The sequence below is a fragment of the Equus asinus genome, chromosome 5 (assembly GCF_041296235.1).
Source record: "Equus asinus isolate D_3611 breed Donkey chromosome 5, EquAss-T2T_v2, whole genome shotgun sequence".
NCBI classification, from domain to species: domain Eukaryota; kingdom Metazoa; phylum Chordata; class Mammalia; order Perissodactyla; family Equidae; genus Equus; species Equus asinus.
Genome location: NC_091794.1, coordinates 26,030,313 through 26,048,626, shown reverse-complemented (window position 1 = coordinate 26,048,626; position 18,314 = coordinate 26,030,313). Strand labels below are relative to the sequence as shown.

Here is an 18,314-nt window from a genome sequence, read left to right as displayed (position 1 = left end):
CAACTGAAATTTCACAATGTTACAAACTATTATGACCACAATAAAAAAAAATGTTTTTTAAAAAACCTTTAAATTGATCTCACAGCACACTAATGCCACTAAGAAACCCTGTTTCTTATGCTCCTGCTCCTTCAGCTAACTTGTGCTCATCCTTCTGGGTTTAGCTTAAAGTTGCTTCCTCAGAAAAATCTTTCCTAATTCCCTAGGCTAGCTTAGGTTTCCTTATTAAAGTGCTCCTGTTAGCATCTTATACTTAACCTCTGTGGTACTCATCAACCTTGTAATTTTTTTAAAATATGTGTCTTCCCCACTAGATTATAATCTTCATGAGGGCAGGACCTGTGTGAGTCTATTCATTGCGGTGGCCTTAGCATTTAGCAGAGTGCCTGCCGTGTAAGAAATGTTTAATAACTCTTGACTTATAGTACGGAACAGCTGCAAAGAAAAGATGTCGAGAAGGTTTCAAGAAATGTGGCTGGAGTGCCTAGCTGGTGATTGAGTAACACAGTGCTGTTAGTGTGACTGCACTTAGCAACCTGGGCTAGCTATGGTAATTCCTAAGGCAATCTAGCTACTTTACATTTTTTCCATAGCGAGAAAGACTTCCTAACCCAGGCACTGCTGAAATGATTGACTAGGGGCATCTGTTACTATCTGGACAACTTGACCTGTTGTGATACCAAGTTAGCTAATTAACGTAACACGTTGTAGCTGCAGAGGTTCCAGGTACTGTGATATTGGAGTGCCAGGATTCATTTCTTCACTCTCTGCGTGAGAAACTTCTGTTCTTTGAAAGAGGAGCGCTTTGGAAGAAGCTATGTCACAAATTTCTGCTTGTGTTTAACTTTGAGGGAAGGTGGGTGGAGTGGAGGGGATGGTTTTTCTCATTCCCCTAGCCTTTGAGCCTATGTTTTTATTTACTGTTTTGGTAATGCTAAAGAGACAAGATATAAACAGATAAGAAACTATTTTGTATAATTTTATAACTTTTGTAAATTAATCTTGTCATTAGGAATAAAGAAGAAAAACTAATAAAAGTAGGTTCCTTGCCTTTGATTAAATTTGCCAGGAAACTAAATCAACGTTGGGTTTTTTTCCCTGAAGTTAGAACATTTTTAAAGTATTGGACATAATATTCATTTGTCTTATTGTAATGGTGTAATGTTTAGTTGCAAGCAGGGCCTGTGTTGATAGAATATCACAAATTCAAGGCCAGAGAAGCAAGAAACTAGGACCAACTGAATCCAATTAGGTAAAGGCTAGACAACTAGTAATTCCACTATTTCTTCCTCAGTTTACTCCCTTCTCTTTCTCTCATTCTCTTTCTGTTTCTTTGGCTCTCACTCTCCTTGTCTCACACCTTACCCGCTTTCTACTCTGTGACTTCTGTCATCTTTGAAAGTTAGAATGGAAGCATGCTTCGTTTTTATTTTTGTTTTCAAAGATGGAAGTACCGTAGCCATAAGACTGCAGTCTCCTGCTCCCTGTGCAGCAGGGGCTTTGTAAACGCTCGTGTGTGTTGAGGTCCTGTCTGCTCATTGCTGAGGTTTGTAATTGGTGTGCTGGAGTCGTTTGTAAATTGACAATAATAAAAAGTGCTTTGTTGAATTGTTTCCACAGCTGGTACAAGGCGAATTACAGCATGGCTGAGAAGTTAGACTGGGGCCGAGGAATGGGCTGTGACTTTGTCAGGAAGAGCTGTAAATTCTGGATTGATCAGCAGAGACAAAAGTAGGAATGCATTTCCTCATAATATCTTTGATAACAACTTATTTCTAATTTTTTTCTTTATTCTGAGCCTAAAATGTCACTATTTTCAAAATGTGGTCTAAATAGTTCGATTTCAAAATGTGTAGAAAACCATCTAAGGTGCTTGGTGATAATACAATAAATACTGCAGTATTGTTTTAAATCATATACTAAAAGAATCTACAGTATAAGAGCCAGAGCCATAAAGATTTTTGTTTAGCTTATAATTCATAAATCTATGTGTACTGAAAAATTTTTTGCATATTTTATCATTCTTATTGTTTTCTTCAGAGAATGCACTCATAAACATAGATGAAACTGTTGATTCAGTGTCAAAAAGCATAAAGGTACTTTTGAATAGTAGTTCTCAAATCTGGATGCATATCATAATCACCTAGCAAGCTTTTTAAAAATACATTCTCCAAGTTTGGGGAATACACACACATGCACACACACACACATTTATTTGTTTATGCATGTGTTTATATATTTATAAATATATATATATTTTTAACTTTTTCTTTCAAGGTAATTGTAGAGTCACATGCAGTCGTAAAAAAACATGCAGAGACCTCACGTACATTTTATCCAGTTTTCTTGATTGGTAACATCTTGCAAAACTATAGTACAATATCTCAACCAGGATGTTGACGTTAATACAGTCAGATAGAGAACGTTTCCGTTACAAGGATCTCTCATGTTGCCCAGTTATAATCATACCCACTTCCTTCCCACCCCAGCCCCTCCTTAGTCCCTGGAAAGCACTAATCTGTTCTCCATTTCTATAATTTTATCATTTCAATAATATTACATAAATAGATTCATACTGTATATAACCTTTTGGGATTGGCTTTTTTCACTCAGCATAATTTTCTGGAGATTCATCCAGGTTGTTGTGTCTATCAATGGTTTGCTCAATTTTATGGCTGAATAGTATTCCATAACGTGGATGTACCACAGTTTGTTTAACCCTTCTCAGTTTTTGGCTATTTGAATAAAGCTACTATAAACATTCATTTACAGGTTTCTGTGTGAACATAAATCTTCATTTCTCCAAAATAAACGCCTAGGAGTGCAATTGCTGGGTCGTATGGTAGTTCCAAGTTTAGTTTTGTAAGAAACTGCCAAACTCTCTTTCAGAACGGCTATACCATTTGATAATCCTACCAGCAATGTGTAAGTGATAACAGTTTCTCCATATCCTCTCCAGCGTTTGGTATTGTCACGATGTTTTAGGTATTCTGAAAGGTCATAGGGATGTCTCCTTGTGGTTTTAATTTGCATTTCCCCAGTGGCTAATGATGTTGAACATATTTTCTTGTGCTTATTTGTTATCTATATATCCTCTTTGGTGAGATATTTCTTCATGTTTTATGCCAATTTTTTAATTGGGTTGTTTACTTTTTTACTGTAGAGTTTTGAGTTCTTTACGTATTCTAGATACTAGTCCTTTATCAGATATGCGGTACATATTTTCTCCTAATATGTAGCTTGTCTTTTTCTCCTCTTAATAGAGTCTTTTGTGGAGCAAAAGTTTTTAATTTTGATGAAGTCTAAATTATCAGTCTGTCCTTTTATGAGTCATACTTTTGGTGTCAAGACTAAGAACTCTTGGCCAAGGCCTAGATCCCAAAGATTTCCTTATATTTTTTTCAAAAATTTTATTGTTTTATGTTTAAGTTTGTGATCTATTTTGAGTTAATTTTTGTATAGGGTGGAAGACTTCCATCTGGGTTCATTTTTTGCATGTCAGTGTCCAATTGCCCCAGCACCGTTTGTTGAAAGGGCTTTCTTCCATTGAGTTGCTTTTATTGCCGTTGTCGAGAAACCAGTTGAGTGTATTTATATGGGTCCCTTTCTGAGTTCTCTGTTCTCTTCCATTGATCTATGTGTCTGTCATTCCACCAATACCACACAGTCCTTGATTACTGTAGCTATAATAAGACTTGAAATTTGGTGCACTGATTCCTACCACGTTATTCTTTTTCAAATCATTTTAGCTGTTCTAGTCCCTTTGCCTTTTCATATAAATTTTAGAATAACCTTTTCTATATCTAAAAAAAAATCTTGCTGGGATTTTTCCTATGAATTGCATTAAATCTGTATATCAATTTGAGGAGAATTGACATCTTAACTATATTGAGGTTTTTTTTTTTTTTTTTTAAAGATTTTATTTTTTCCTTTTTTCTCCCCAAAGCCCCCCGGTACATAGTTGTGTATTCTTCGTTGTGGGTTCTTCTAGTTGTGGCATGTGGGACGCTGCCTCAGCGTGGTCTGATGAGCAGTGCCATGTCCGCGCCCAGGATTCGAACTAACGAAACACTGGGCCGCCTGCAGTGGAGCACGCGAACTTAACCACTCGGCCACGGGGCTAGCCCCACTATATTGAGTTTTTTGATCTATAAACACAAGAAGTGGAAAACATTCAGTCTTTCACCATTAAGTATTTGAAGTTCCTCTCTATTCCTATTTTTCTGAGAGTTTTTGTCATGAATGGATGTTGACTTTTGTCAGATGCTTTTTCTGCTTTGGTTGATACAATCATGTGATTTTTTTTTTAGACTATTAATATAGTGAATTACATTGATTGATTTTCAAATATTAAACCAGCCTTGCATCGGTGACCTAAGCCCTGCTTAGTCATGGTATATAATTATTCTTATATTGCTGAATTCCACGTAGTAATATTTTGTTATGGATTTTTCCATCTGTGTTCATGAGGAATATAGTACAGTCTTTGTTTCTTTTTTGTACTGTCTTTGTTTCTTTATATCAGAGTAATACTAGCTTCATAAAATGAACTGGAAAGTATTCCCTCCTCTTCTGTCTTCTGGAAGAGATTGTGTACAATTGATCTTAATTCTTCTTTAAATGTTTGGTAGAATTCTTCAGTGAAACCATCTGGGCCTGGAGATTTCTCTTTTGGCAGTTTTAAAATTGTTAATTCAACTTCCTTAATATTTGTAGGGCTACTTATATTAACTATTTCTTATTGGATGAATTGTGGTAGTTTGTGTTTTTTGAGGAATTGGTCCATTTTGTCTAAGTTATTAGATTTATGTGTACAGAGTAGTTTGTAGTAGTTCCGTATTATTGTTTTGGTGTCTATAGGTCTGTAGTGAGATCCCATTTCATTCCTGATATTGATAATTTGCATCTTCTCTCTTTGTTTCTTTTTCAGTTTTGCTAGAGGTTTGTCAATTTTATTGATCTTTTTAAAGAACTATCTTTTTGTTTCATTGATGTCTTCTATTGTTTTTCTGTTTTCAAATTCATTGATTTCTGCTTTTATCTTTGTTATTTCCTTAAGCTTGTTTTTGGTTTATTCTTCTCTTCTTTCTCTAGATACTTAATTATTGACTTGAGATGTTAACATCTTCCTGATGTATGTGTTTAGTGTATAAATTTCCCTCTCAACATTTCTTTAGCTGTGTCCCACAAATTTCACTATGTTATTCATTTTACTGATAAGTAAAAAGGGGTGACACAAATCACTTGCCCAGGGTCATATGGTTGGTGAGAGAGAGAGCTGGGACTCTAACTTCTCTTTCCGAGTCCAGTGCTTTCCCCATTAAATCACAGGTACTTCTTGTGTTATAGATGTTATTCTTTTCTCACCTGGGTTAGGTCTCAAAACTAAGTTACTCATAATTCCTACTAAGGAGTCTGACATCTGGGTTGTAACCCTACTGTGAAAAGAGCTGCTAATAAGCAGTAGCAGGAATCACCTGCAGCTGCTTTGGGGACAGCTAGTTAAATCCAGCAGTACAATTTGATCTGCTAGTGTAGTGGTTCCAAAATTCTGCTGCACGTTAGAGTCATCTAGAGAGATTTAGAAAATCTCCATGGCCACATTGCACCCCATATCAATTAAATCAGAATGTCTGGAGGTGGGAACGAGGCATTGGTATTTTTTTTAGAGATCCCCAGATGCCTGAAATGTGCAGCAAAGTTTGGGAACCACTTTTCCAGTGTTGAAGGAAGTATATATATAACTAACATTGCAGCTGCAAGAGTTTAGAGAGATGTTTTTTCTTTTAACAGATGCAATTCTGTTTGGTCCCCTTTGGGTCCCAATTATAGGATCACCTAAAACCAAAAACAGAAGGAAATTTCCCCTAGTCTCTTTTTAAAAGCTAAAACTATTGGTCCCCTGAATTCTCCTATCTTTCAACCATAATCCAGAGGTTGGTAAATTTTTTATGTGAAGGGCCAGATAGTAAATATTTTAGGCTTTGAGGGTTGTACAGGCTCTGTCACAACTACTCAACTCTACTTTTGTGTATCAAGAGCAGTCATAGACAAAACTAATGGGCATGGCCATGTTCCAGTAATACTTTATTTACAAAAACAGATTGTGGGAGAAACAAAGAAACAAAAAAGAGGTTGTGGGGAGGATTTGACCCAAGAGTTGAAGTTTGCTGATCCCTGTCATAAGCATTCAAATGTCCCACTTGTGAAACGATGTCCAGAAGTATTTACAGGACAGAAGCCAACTTCTAGCACCATAGGCCAGATCTGGCTATCTCCCTGAGTTATCTTAGAGATTCCTGTGTGACCCTTCTTGAGCACAGGGGGTGGTGCTTAACTTCACCTGTGACACCTCTCCTCCGTTGTTGGGTGACTGGCTGTGAGAAGGGGATAGTAGAGCATAGGCAGAGCCGTGCTCACTTGAATCACTTGAATCTACGTACATCCAAAATAAGGTTCTTTCTATGTTTTGAAACAACTAAAAATGATAAATTACCCAACTCCTCTGCCTAGCTTATTTGACATTAATATCAACTCTAGAGCTGTACTGTCCAATATGGCACCACTAGCCATATGTGTTATGTACTTTATATTTAACTTAATTAAAGTAAAATAAAGTTTAAAATTCAGTTCTTCAGTTGCACTAGTCACATTTCAAGAGGTTAATAGCCACTATGTAATTAGTGGCTACTGTATTGGACAGCAGAGATACATTGCAGAAAGTTCTGTTGGGTAGTGCTGCTGTCGAATTTGTAAGTCATAAATCCTGAACAACTCTAACTTTGAAATTTTTAAAATCAGTATTTTTTAACCTCTTTATTCTTCTTATTCATTTAGCCAAAACTCATTTTTTAATTAATTTAAAGTAAATGTAATGTACCGTTTTATTTTAGAGAAAAAGGAAATGCATTTCGTGGTATCAAGAAAATGACTTAGTAAGAACTACTGGTCATATTCATTGGAAACTTCATCATAGAAAGTTATAAAATTGCCTTACATGAAGAGTTGATAAAAATGGTGCGGACAGTGAAATTATGTTTATTGGGTCACTTGTGTGTGCTAGGCACTCAGTGCTTTATAATTGAAGCTCGGGAAGGTTAAGTAAACTCAAGGAAGCTGGTACTTGAAACTGAGTCTGTGTGATGACTTAAGGACCTTTGCTTTCCTGTAAACCATGCTGCTTCAGTTTTACCCCAGTCTGTGGTAGGTGTTTTACACATTTTATCGCAAGAAGCTGTAATTCCCTAGAGATGTTTTATTGCTGTACTATGTTAAGTTAAATGATGCAAGTATCAATCTTCCTTATAATAAGAAATCTAACCTAGGCTTCTTTTCCTTAAGAAGCATATGGGAGAAGAGGAAAAATACCAGTGGTCCTATTACGATTTGGCAGAGCAGTTGTAATAGGATTTAGGAATACTGGAATTTCATTTAAAACATTACTATTATGACGTTAATATAATATGTATTTTAACTATCAATACGATGACTGATCAGAATTATAGGTTTATTTGAAGGTTATTTTTACAGGACGCTGCAACAGATCCTGCTTTGGAAAATTGTAAGACTTCTTTTTGCAAATTTCACTTCCAAGATTAGATTTAACAGAGAACAGAACAAGTTGTAACAGTTATGAATATTCTCACCATCTTCATTTTGCACAAGAAAACAAGATTGTCCTGTGAATGTTTTTGGTTTAACAAATTGTCAGACAAGATTCTTTGAACTAGATTATGACACAGAAAAAATTTCACTGTATCTGGAAGACAGAGGGGACATCATCTCCATCTCTTTCTGAGACTCCATTTGTTAATTATGAAGATTTGTATTTTTAGGCAGGATTTGGAATTTCATTATTTGTCATTAAAAATGCAAATCAGGTCTGGTGAACTCCATTTTACTGGCAAAAATGAAGGAAGATAAATAGTATTTTATTTAATAATGGTGAAGTAATGTTATAATGCAGCTAGCATTAATCTTTCACATCTGCATTAAGCATTTTCTTTTACCCTTTGAAAAGTAAGTTTATAACCTGATTCAACAATTAATTTTAAGTTCTTAGAACATATTGAAATTATAATGGAAAAGACAAAGCCATAAAATAGACCTGTAGTGTTTTCTGCAGAGTTCGATGCCGTGCTGTTTGTCTTTGTGTGCAGGAGGCAGATGCTGAGCCCTTACTGTGACACGCTCAGAAGTAATCCATTGCAGCTAACCTGCAGGCAGGACCAGAGGGCAGTTGCAGTGTGTAATTTGCAGAAGTTTCCGAAACCTTTACCTCGAGAGTACCAGGTAACACTTCTTTTGAGCACAATTTTAAGAATCAACTTTCTAAAAACAAGCCTTCATTTTAATTAGAAAGGTGAATTCTCCTAAGTTTTTCAATTTATAAGGCCCCATTTGTTTTCTATAAGTTAGAAAAAACAGAATTCCTCCATTTCTTTATAACCAATGTGCTAATCGATAGCGATTAATACTTAGCAATGCCTTGTAGTAATGGTCAGAGGCATTTGTAATATTTATTTGATCTATTTTTAAACTCTTTTTATTTTCTTCTTAATTGTTTCCAAAGTCTTTGTCTTTGATTTCCTCTAATTTACACAGAAAACAAGGTCTTTAAAGAAAATAACTGAGATACTCTAATTAATTAGAAAGCTTAGTAGTTCTGCTTTAGAAAAGGTTTGACTCATGGGATCTAAAAGGTGAAGAACATGGTCCCACATGTTCAGTCTTAATCTCTGATTTGACCTTGAGTTTTTTGTTGCATTGGCTCTCTCTAAGAAGCCTTATCTCTGCCTACCATTTACAAAGGACCCTTTAGGCAGAAATGATATCTCAGAAATTAATTTAAAATGATTGCTGCTAAATTTTGAACTTCCTACATATGTTTGTGACCCTGCTGAGTGCTTCGGACACCATAAGATGGCAACTGTATTTCTAGGCATAGTAATATAATTAAATGAGTGGGTGTAAAATGTGAAATCTTTAAAATGTATCTGATACGTGGTTCCTTTGGTGTTCGAAGTATTTTATATATATGATCTCATTCATTTTCTCAGTTTTATTTTTTCAAGTTTCTCAAAACAACATATAAATTGTCTCCTAAAAACACTTGAAGTACATTATATTTAAATATCTTAATTGTATGCATTAGTTTTGTGTTTTGTCAACTCTTAAAACTCTTCCTCTTCACCCTTTTAAAACATTAGTCAAATCTTGTCATCTAATAAAAAACTTAGACTAATTTACTTACCTTGCTTGTGTGTAAAACTATACCAACCTCGAAATACCCCTTAGGTAGTGTATTACTATCTTTGTGTTGTACTGTATTTGAAGAGAAGTCCATTAATATCTTCTTTGTACTATACGACATTAGAGGGTTGCTATAAATTGCCTCTGCGCTTCGTTTTGATTATACAGAATGCTTCCTACTCTCCTGTCTTCCTAATCATTTTTTTTGTAGTACTTTGATGAACTCAGTGGAATACCTGCAGAAGATTTGCCTTATTATGGTGGTTCAGTAGAAATTGCTGACTACTGCCCTTTCAGTCAGGAATTCAGCTGGCATTTAAGTGGCGAATATCAGCGCAGCTCAGATTGTAGAATATCAGAAAATCAACCAGGTTAGTAGTCTAGTGAAACGAAATGTTATTTACGTACTAAAATTACATATCGGCAATATAAAATAGTGGTTAAGGGCACAGACTCTGGAGCTAGACTGAGTTTGTGTTGTTGTTCCACTGCTACTCATCTGTTGGAAGTGACTTAACTTTCTCTGCCTCAATTTCCTCCTCTGTACAAAGGAGATGATAATACCTATCTCATAGAGTTGTTGTGAGAATTAAACGAATTAGTGTAGTAGGTGCTTAGAATTCTAACATATGAAAGGATTGTTAGCTGTTATTAGACACACTTGTGTGTGTTCATATACGCTGCTTTTTAGTAATACCATATATCTGCGTGACACTTCTCCTTTGCAAAGCATTTTTATTTTATCATTTTATTTTATTCTTCCAAAAACCTGATGAGAGACATAAAGAAGATGATGTTGAATTTCACAGATGAATGGACACTAAGTAATATAGTTAATTGGTGTCAGTGCAAGATCCTCCAATGCAGAGCTCTTTTTATTAAATCATATTAGATATCTCATTTTTTCCTTTCCTGAGGAATGTGAATTTTATGTGATTTAGAAGTGACTTGTCATTCTCCAGATATCAGAATAATACTATTGTCCCATGGCTAGTAAAGATGTATTGCCATATTATTTATTCCCTTTTAATATGTATAAATGAATAGATCATCAAAGGAATAAACAGTATGGCAATTGGATATTCAGCAATAGTAGTTATATTTCATACTAACCACCTCTGTAAACAAAATGTTCTCACATCTGATATGTTAATAAAGAGCAACAAGTAGTTTTTTTCTCTGTGGTCATGAAGATTTTTAAGCTGGTGGTTTTTCCCCCTCTTATTCCATATTTTATTACAGACTAAGACATTTAAAATTTAAATTTCCGTAGTGTTTTTCATTTTATTCTTAAACCTGGCAGATTTAACTGGATTTGTACAGTAATTTTTTTCACCACTCATCTACTTAATAAATGTCTAAAGACTTATAACTACTCAGCAGTTCCATGTTAAACAAAAAGTGCACAGATCTGACAATTATGGATTTGCCAAAAATATAGTATCACATTTTATTGTTTTAGAGTTGGACTTGGCAAACGTTTATTGTAAAGAGCAAGATAGTAAATATTTTAGGCTTTGTGGAGCATACAGTCTCTGTTGCAACTACTCAACTCTGCTGTTATAGTGTGAAAGCAGTGATAGACAACCGTAAATGAATGAGTGTGTCTGTGTTCCAATAAAATTTTATTTATAAAAACAGATGGTCCTCCAGGTTTGGCCTGAGGGTTGCAGTTTGCTGACCTCCTTTTTTCATTTGACACTGATCACTATGTTTTTCAAGGACTTTGAAATACTCATAAATAAAAGAAATATAGAGTCCTGTTTTATTGTTTTACATTTCCTTTCTTAGCTTATACAATTAATATTTTTCAAAACTGACATAAAATACTTATCTTTATAATATTTCAAAATGGGTTAATTGAACTGTCTGCTTTGAAAAGATGAAACTTACTTGTATTAAGTGTAAAGAGAACTAATTATTGCTGGGCTGTGAGAGCCTCATCCCTTTGCCCATCAACTGTTTAGAGGTCATTTAGTCCACTCCACCTGTTTAGAGGTCATTTAGTCCACCCCACTCCTCTGCAGGTTTCTGCTTAGGCTGAGAGTAGATTAGCCTGCTATTTATGGACTTCCAGCAGATGGCCTAAGATGAAAATTCAAGAAAGTTTTGCAAAAGTTGCAACACCCCAAAAAAGCCTTCATTACATACATCACTTGCCTCGTGCTGTCTTGGGTCACTTGGGAGGTAACTCCTGCTTAGACCTCCAGTGAGGAGGATTCTTAATGTCATTTCCTCTTTTTATCTAACTTAGATACTTTAGGCCCAGTTTTTTCTCTTGTTTCTAATATAATAATTTTTTCCCACTAATCCCTTTATTGAGAACCCAGTTTGAGTTTGGAGCCCCGTTTCTCTTGATTTTTTTAATTGAAAATTTCCATTAAACATGTTTGACTTTTAAAGCAACTTTTAATCATAAGAACAGAATGCTTCAATTTCTTGTTCTTGGAGCCATAAGTAAATTTTTAAGAAAATTTTTCTGGTTTGCTTCAGATCTTTTTAAAAACTATGGTGCTGAAAAGTACGGACCTCATTCAGTTTGTCTAATTCAGAAGTCAGCGTTTGTCATGGAAAAGTGCGAGAGGAAGCTGAGTTACCCAGACTGGGGGAGTGGATGTTATCAGGTAAACTGTAGGATTGTTAATAATTATACCAAATGCTGTATAATTTTATCTCATTATATGCTTCTTATATTTTAAAATACATTTTTTTAATCTTTTCATATAGCTAATTTACTGGTTAATACTTTAACTTCTCTTGTTTATTTATGTAAATATTAGTTTGAATGCTTGTGTTTTGTGAAAATACTGTCATTTCTTTGGGAGAAATTGCCTTTTCCATTTGTTTAAAAATATATATAATTGCTATAGATCAGCAAGTTTGTAATAATTTTGCTTCTGGACATGTATCCTAAGGTAATAATAGAAAATATGTAATTTTGTTCTTAAACAAATATTACTTTGTAATGGAAGAAATTTGCAATTTTATTTCATAAGATCTGAGGAAAGCATGGATTTAAGAATTAATAAATCAACTACTGGTTGATAATAGGGTTTTTTCCTTTGAAATTAGAAATCCAAAGTGGATAAACTACTATTTTCTTAATTATCTTATTTGCACATCTGATATTAAGCGACGCATCACCTTATTAAGAACGTATTAAGATACAGGCATTCTGTAACATAGGAGCATCCAACTTAGAGAATATTTCTCACCCTACTGATGGATGTCAGAGAGGAGAGGCGATCCCGAGAACTGAGAAAGAAGAATTTGTTGTGCCATTTCAGCTTCAAGAGCTAAATAGACTTCTGGAGCTTGGAATTTAACTATTATTTTTCAAGTTATTTATAAAATTAACTTTTTTTGATAACAGCTTTATTGAGATACAATTCACACACTGTACAATTCACATAAATCTATCTTTGAAACCTTAATAAAAGATAATTAAAAATAAACACTTTTTAGCCATAATCTAACTGTATCCAGCAACCATTTTCTGATAAATTCCATTAAAGATTTATGTATTGACTAAATACATAGTTTTGACCTAGTTGTAATCATAATACATAATTTTGTTTTACTGCCTTCACTTAGTATGCAGAGCAAACACCTTTTCCAAGTTTTTCCAATAATTATACTTACTATTCTTTATGGATGTAGAACATTGCATCATTTTTAAAGTATCATAATTAGGGAAGTCATTTCCGTGTTAAATATTGAGTTAATTTTCACTTTTCATTATATAAAAGTGTTGTTATAAGTATATTTACATATTTTACCTTTTTTTAAATTTATTTTTTGAAATAAATTCCCGTAAGTGAGAATATTAGGTTAAAGGAGATAAAGCTAGAACAGTGGCAACTATAGTAGGAGAATGACCTTTTCAGACTATTTAAATGTTTTATTAACACCAGCACCACCACTGCAAAGGAATTATGTAGATTTGTAATACCATCTGCAAAGATTGAATGTCCTTGGCTTCCCTGTGCCTAGTGTTGTCAGTTAATTTTGCTAATTTAATACTAAGCACCATTTGTGTGAGAAACTGTATGATTTCCAAACAATTAACATACGATTACCTGGATTTTTTGTTGTTGTTGTTTGTTCTACTTATTTTGACAGTGAAGTTGCAAGAATGATACAAAAATATTTTTTGAGTCATTTAAGTACAAATTGCTTCTATGTTGCCTCTTCAACCCAAATACTTAGTGTTTTTCTTATAAACAAGGACATCCTCCTACGTTATTATAATATTACCCCCAAAATCAAGAAATTAACATTGATGCTTCTAATTCTCAGACCCCATTCAAGTTTGCCGATTGTCCCAATAATGTCCTTGTAGCAATAGGATCTGGATGAATATCACATGTTTCGTAGTTGTCACATCTCTGATCTCCTTCAATCTGTGACAGTTCCTTTTATAACCTTGACTAGCTTTTAAAGATTACAAGCCATTTCTTTTCTAGGATGTGTCACAATTTGGGTTTGTCTGATGTTTCTTCATGATTAGATTCAGGTAATGTATTTTGAGCAGTAATATCACAGAAGTGATGCTCATGTTCTTCTGGTGATACTCTCTTTTGATTTGTCCCTTTGTTAGTGATCTTGTTGGCATCTGGTAGACTTCTCCACTCCACTTTTTCTCTTTTAATTGATTCCCTTTGTAATTAATAAGTATCTTGGGGGCAGATACTGCGTCAATAACTTACTTCTTACCATACTTTCATTTTATTAATTTAGGTATTTGTATCATTATTGACTCATGGATTCCATTTTATTCAGTGGGTATTACTGTAACTATCATTACTTATTTTGATATTTAAGTTCCCCAAGATTTGGCCAGGTGAAGCCCCTTCAAGCTGGTTCCTGTGTCCTTTTACCCCATTCCACCTCCTCTGAGGGGGGCTCCAGCCTCTCTGCCCTCCGTTGTATGGCTGTGTGGGTCTCTCTGACTGTTTTTTGTGCTGTGTTTGAATGTCCTCTGTTGGACTATAAATGACTTTTTCATTGTATGTTGTAGGGGAGGAATTACTGGGAATGCTTACTCTGCCATGATGCTGATGTAACTCGTCAATATTTTTGATTCCAGTCCAACGCCAAAGAGTTCATTTTAGTTTTCCCCCTTTCCATATTTGTAACTCCTCTCTCCAACAGTGAGAAATCTGGCTCTCATTGTCTTCCATATGCTTACTTATTTGGTCTGTCCACTTCCTGTCCATCTTTGCCCAGCCCTACGTGGTTATCCTCCTCACCCACTCCAGCTCTGATACAACTCACCAGGTCACAACATCTCTCCTTCACTGTGATCCAAATCCTGTGCACATCTTTAGAACATAAATGTTCTTTCTTCCACAAAAATTTCTGATCTTTATTGCTCTTGTTTCTACCATTTATTGAGTCTTAATCATGAAACCGTCTGACATTGTTAATTTTGGGGGAAAAAAGTTTAAATCCCACCCTTCTTACCTCAATTAAAGCTGCTAGAGGGCAGGCATTGTGTTACAGACTTCTTTGGTATCCCCTTCAGCACCAAGCGTGGTGCTCAGTCAATTCTCACTTAAAAGAATAATTACTTGCACTGTAGCTATGGTGATGCTCACTAGATGTGGATTGTTGAATGACAGGCTTCTGGAAGAGGTTACATTTTGTTGTTGTTTGGTTTCTTGATACCTTATTTAACTTAAATTTTCAAATGAGTATTATATTTGAACTTGATTGATGATAGAGTTATTTCAAAAATAACTCCAGGGGCCGGCCCAGTGATGCAGCCATTAAGTGTGCACATTCCGCTTTGGCAGCCCGGGGTTCGCTGGTTTGGATCCCAGGTGAAGACATGGCACCGCGTGGCAAGCCATGCTGTGTTAGGCGTCCCACGTATAAAGTAGAGGAAGATGGGCACGGATGTCAGCTCAGGGCCAGTCTTCCTCAGCAAAAAGAGGAGGATTTGCAGCAGATGTTAACTCAGGGCTAATCTTCCTCGAAAAAAAAAAAGACTCCATTGCTGAAATATGCTTTTGAAACTCCTCTTTTGAAACTTCCTCAGAAATAGTTTAGTAGCCATCTAAGAGAATAGATTTTAGTATTTTGCATCACACCTATGTTAACCTTCTGTTAACCAGTTTAGTCAACTACCTTAACCAGACTTGGTTCTCGGCAACTTTTGGGTATTTCCATAAATTACATCTACTTGCAAAGTAAAAAGTTTCCACCATCAGACATGTTCAGAAGCATGCACTTGCTTTGAAGCTAATTCCAGGAGAGAAGTTCCAGAAATATTTAAAGTGAAGTAGCATAATTGAAGTTAATCTGAAATCTTTGTAGAAAACGACTTTGAAGAAGCCATGGTCATTTTAAATTCTTTAAAAGTTAGCTTTAATGTGTTTGCTTTTTGAAATGGGCTTCATTAGTTCCCCCTTGTAGTTGAGATATGAGTCCTGCCTTTAAAGATGTTACCAGTCTGTATAAAAGCACTAAGATCATTTTTGTCTCTGAGCAGAGGATCTGGGATAGAGAAAAAGAAGAAAGAAATTTTACTTTGTACATTTTTGTGCTGTGTGCTTTTTCTTTATAATGAGCATATATTATTTTTATAATTTAAAACTAATACAATTTGATTTACAAAATTTAGTGATTTGTGGAGAGAATGACATGATTAATGACTCTTTGACAGAGATTTAAGCTGAAGTATGTGAGGATACTGGAATCTGCAGAAATGTTATTCTTGATAACTTGACTTCAGTGGTCTGTGATTCCAACTTGTATGTAAAGCTGTGTGTTGCCTTATTTTTTTCAAGAAAAGTGTCCAGAGCTTTTATCAGATTTTTGAAAGTGCTAGACTAAAAGTTTAAGAATTACCAGAGAGTGAAACTCCTTTAGAACCTGAATTACCTAACCCTCTTCATATGAGATTAAAGATACACCCACATCCCACATTGTGTTTTATAGCCAGTATTTTTAGTAAATTCTAACAGATTTTCCTGCAGTTGAAGGAGAAGGCTCGCATACTGGAATCTTACTGATCTGATTTTTTTTTTCCTGTTGGAAGGTTTCTTGTTCTCCACAAGGTCTGAAGGTTTGGGTCCAGGACACTTCATATTTGTGTAGTCGGGCCGGGCAAGTCCTCCCTGTGAGTATTCAGATGAACGGCTGGATTCATGATGGAAACCTGCTCTGCCCGTCGTGTTGGGACTTCTGTGAGCTCTGTCCTCCAGAAACAGATCCGCCAGCTACTAACTTGAGCCGAGCTCTACCACTGGGTGAGTGGTTTCCATGGCTGGGGAAGGAAGAGGGGCTTTTCTGATCAGATTTGAAAATTCCCTCCAAGGAAACTCTCAAACAGGTTGAGCATCTTCTCTTCTAATTGCGGTTTTATAGGAAAGCTCCTTCCCTGTTGTTAGAAATTGAAGGTGGATGAACTTGACAGTTGTATTCAGTAAGAGCAAGGAAACTTTCTGTGTGGAGAACCTCTGAGTTGCACAAAAAATTCACTGAAGGTTACAAAAAGTGAATGTTTCAACCATTCATTTTGAAACTAACGGTAAACAAAATTCTGCTCATTAAATACAAAAAAGCAATTGAATATATGTTAGTTATAATTAGATGAATTGAGAGAGAAAGACACTGGAAAAGATGCTCAAAGAAGGGATTGACAGGCCCGTAAAGAAGAAGAGAAAGGTGCAGGAGGATACAAATAGCCACACACGGTGAGGGAGAAAGACAGGCTGCCCAAGACAAGGTGGTTTTCGCTGAAAGATATTTTACTGATTCTGTGGAAGTCCAGGGGCTAGAATTGAGACCAATAGCTTGAAGTCGTAGGGAGACAGAGTCCATTGAAATCCTTTAGAGGCAGCAGAAGAATGGAAAGGGCTGCCTTGAGAAGAGCGCATTCCTCATTAGTGAAGACGTGCAGACTGAGACTGATGACCCATTTCTAAGAGTTATAAACAGAATTCACGAATTCTAATTAAAGCTTTGATCTCTGATCTGTGAGAGTTTAATTAAATGACCTGTGAGATTTTACGCAGTTTGACATTTTAGAGTATGAATAATAAAGATCTTGTGCAATGTTTCATTTTCTCAGCTGCAGGTATTTTTTAAATGGAACCATGTAGCCCTTTGCCTATTCCATGGCCTGGTTGGAAATGGAGGGCTACCTTCACTTTGCAAATCAAAGTTTCTCCACCTCTAACATTTAGTTTCCTTTCTTTCCCAAATCCTGGGGGCTTTCTCTAGACTTGAGCTCTAAGTAGAGGGTGAGTTTTGGGAGATCAGTGCTTGTGTGGGGCTGCCCAAGATTTGGTGGTTTAGTAGATCTCTAGGACTCACAAGACTCAGCCTCTAGTTGTACTTATGGCTAAGATTTGTCAAAGGGAAAAGATAGAAAGCAGAATCGGCAGAGGGAAAAGGGGCAAAGGGGCCAAATCGGGAGGAAACCGGTTCCCAGATGCCAGCTAAAACCCATCTTTACAAGCAGGACTTTGAAAGGATGGTGATCTCAGGCCTGCTGTGTTAACTCTCTTCTGCACAGTACTCCCGTGAGTCAGCTGAGTTTTCTGCAGTTATTATAGTAGTAACACAATAAATAGTTTGAAATGATATAAGATCTTAGGTCCTTTTGATGTGGTATATAGTAAATGTAGTGTTAAATGCTCTTAGTTAACTTTTGTTCTTAATATGAAGCTGGTAGGATGACTTAATTTTGTTGTTACTGTTAAATTGCCTTGGCTAGAATTAGAGGGCTGCTGGTCCACAAGTAGATGGTTCTGATGGAGTTCCCATTCTCAGGCCTAATCTCAGAGTTACCTATAAGAGACTGTCACCATCTCATTGTCCAAGAGATGAGCAGAGATTGAGCCTTTAGCAGTTAGAGTTGAGATAGAGAGAATTACTGAAGCTGGTTCAGGGGTAAGACTCTTAGGAGTACAGTAGAAGAATGTGTAGGAATGAGGAGGAAGCCAGACCAGGTCAAGGTGCTATGAAATGATTAGTTCTTGTCCTTGGAGCATGACAGAGACAAGTGAATCTGTAGAAAGAAGGTGAGGAGTAGAGATTACAAACCACCC

The 18,314-nt window shown here is 35.8% G+C and overlaps 1 protein-coding gene across 2 annotated transcripts in view; it reads left to right on the top strand.

Annotated features, from left to right (window-relative positions):
• The window catches only part of LMLN (leishmanolysin like peptidase), a 75,083-nt gene that overhangs the window by 49,846 nt on the left and 6,923 nt on the right, over positions 1 to 18,314 (top strand). For both annotated transcript variants that reach the window (XM_044771414.2, XM_044771411.2), the window contains exons 12-16: positions 1,621 to 1,731; positions 8,160 to 8,292; positions 9,464 to 9,623; positions 11,746 to 11,876; positions 16,298 to 16,508. In XM_044771414.2, coding sequence (XP_044627349.1) covers positions 1,621 to 1,731; positions 8,160 to 8,292; positions 9,464 to 9,623; positions 11,746 to 11,876; positions 16,298 to 16,508 — 746 coding nt within the window. The remainder of the gene's footprint in view (positions 1 to 1,620; positions 1,732 to 8,159; positions 8,293 to 9,463; positions 9,624 to 11,745; positions 11,877 to 16,297; positions 16,509 to 18,314) is intronic.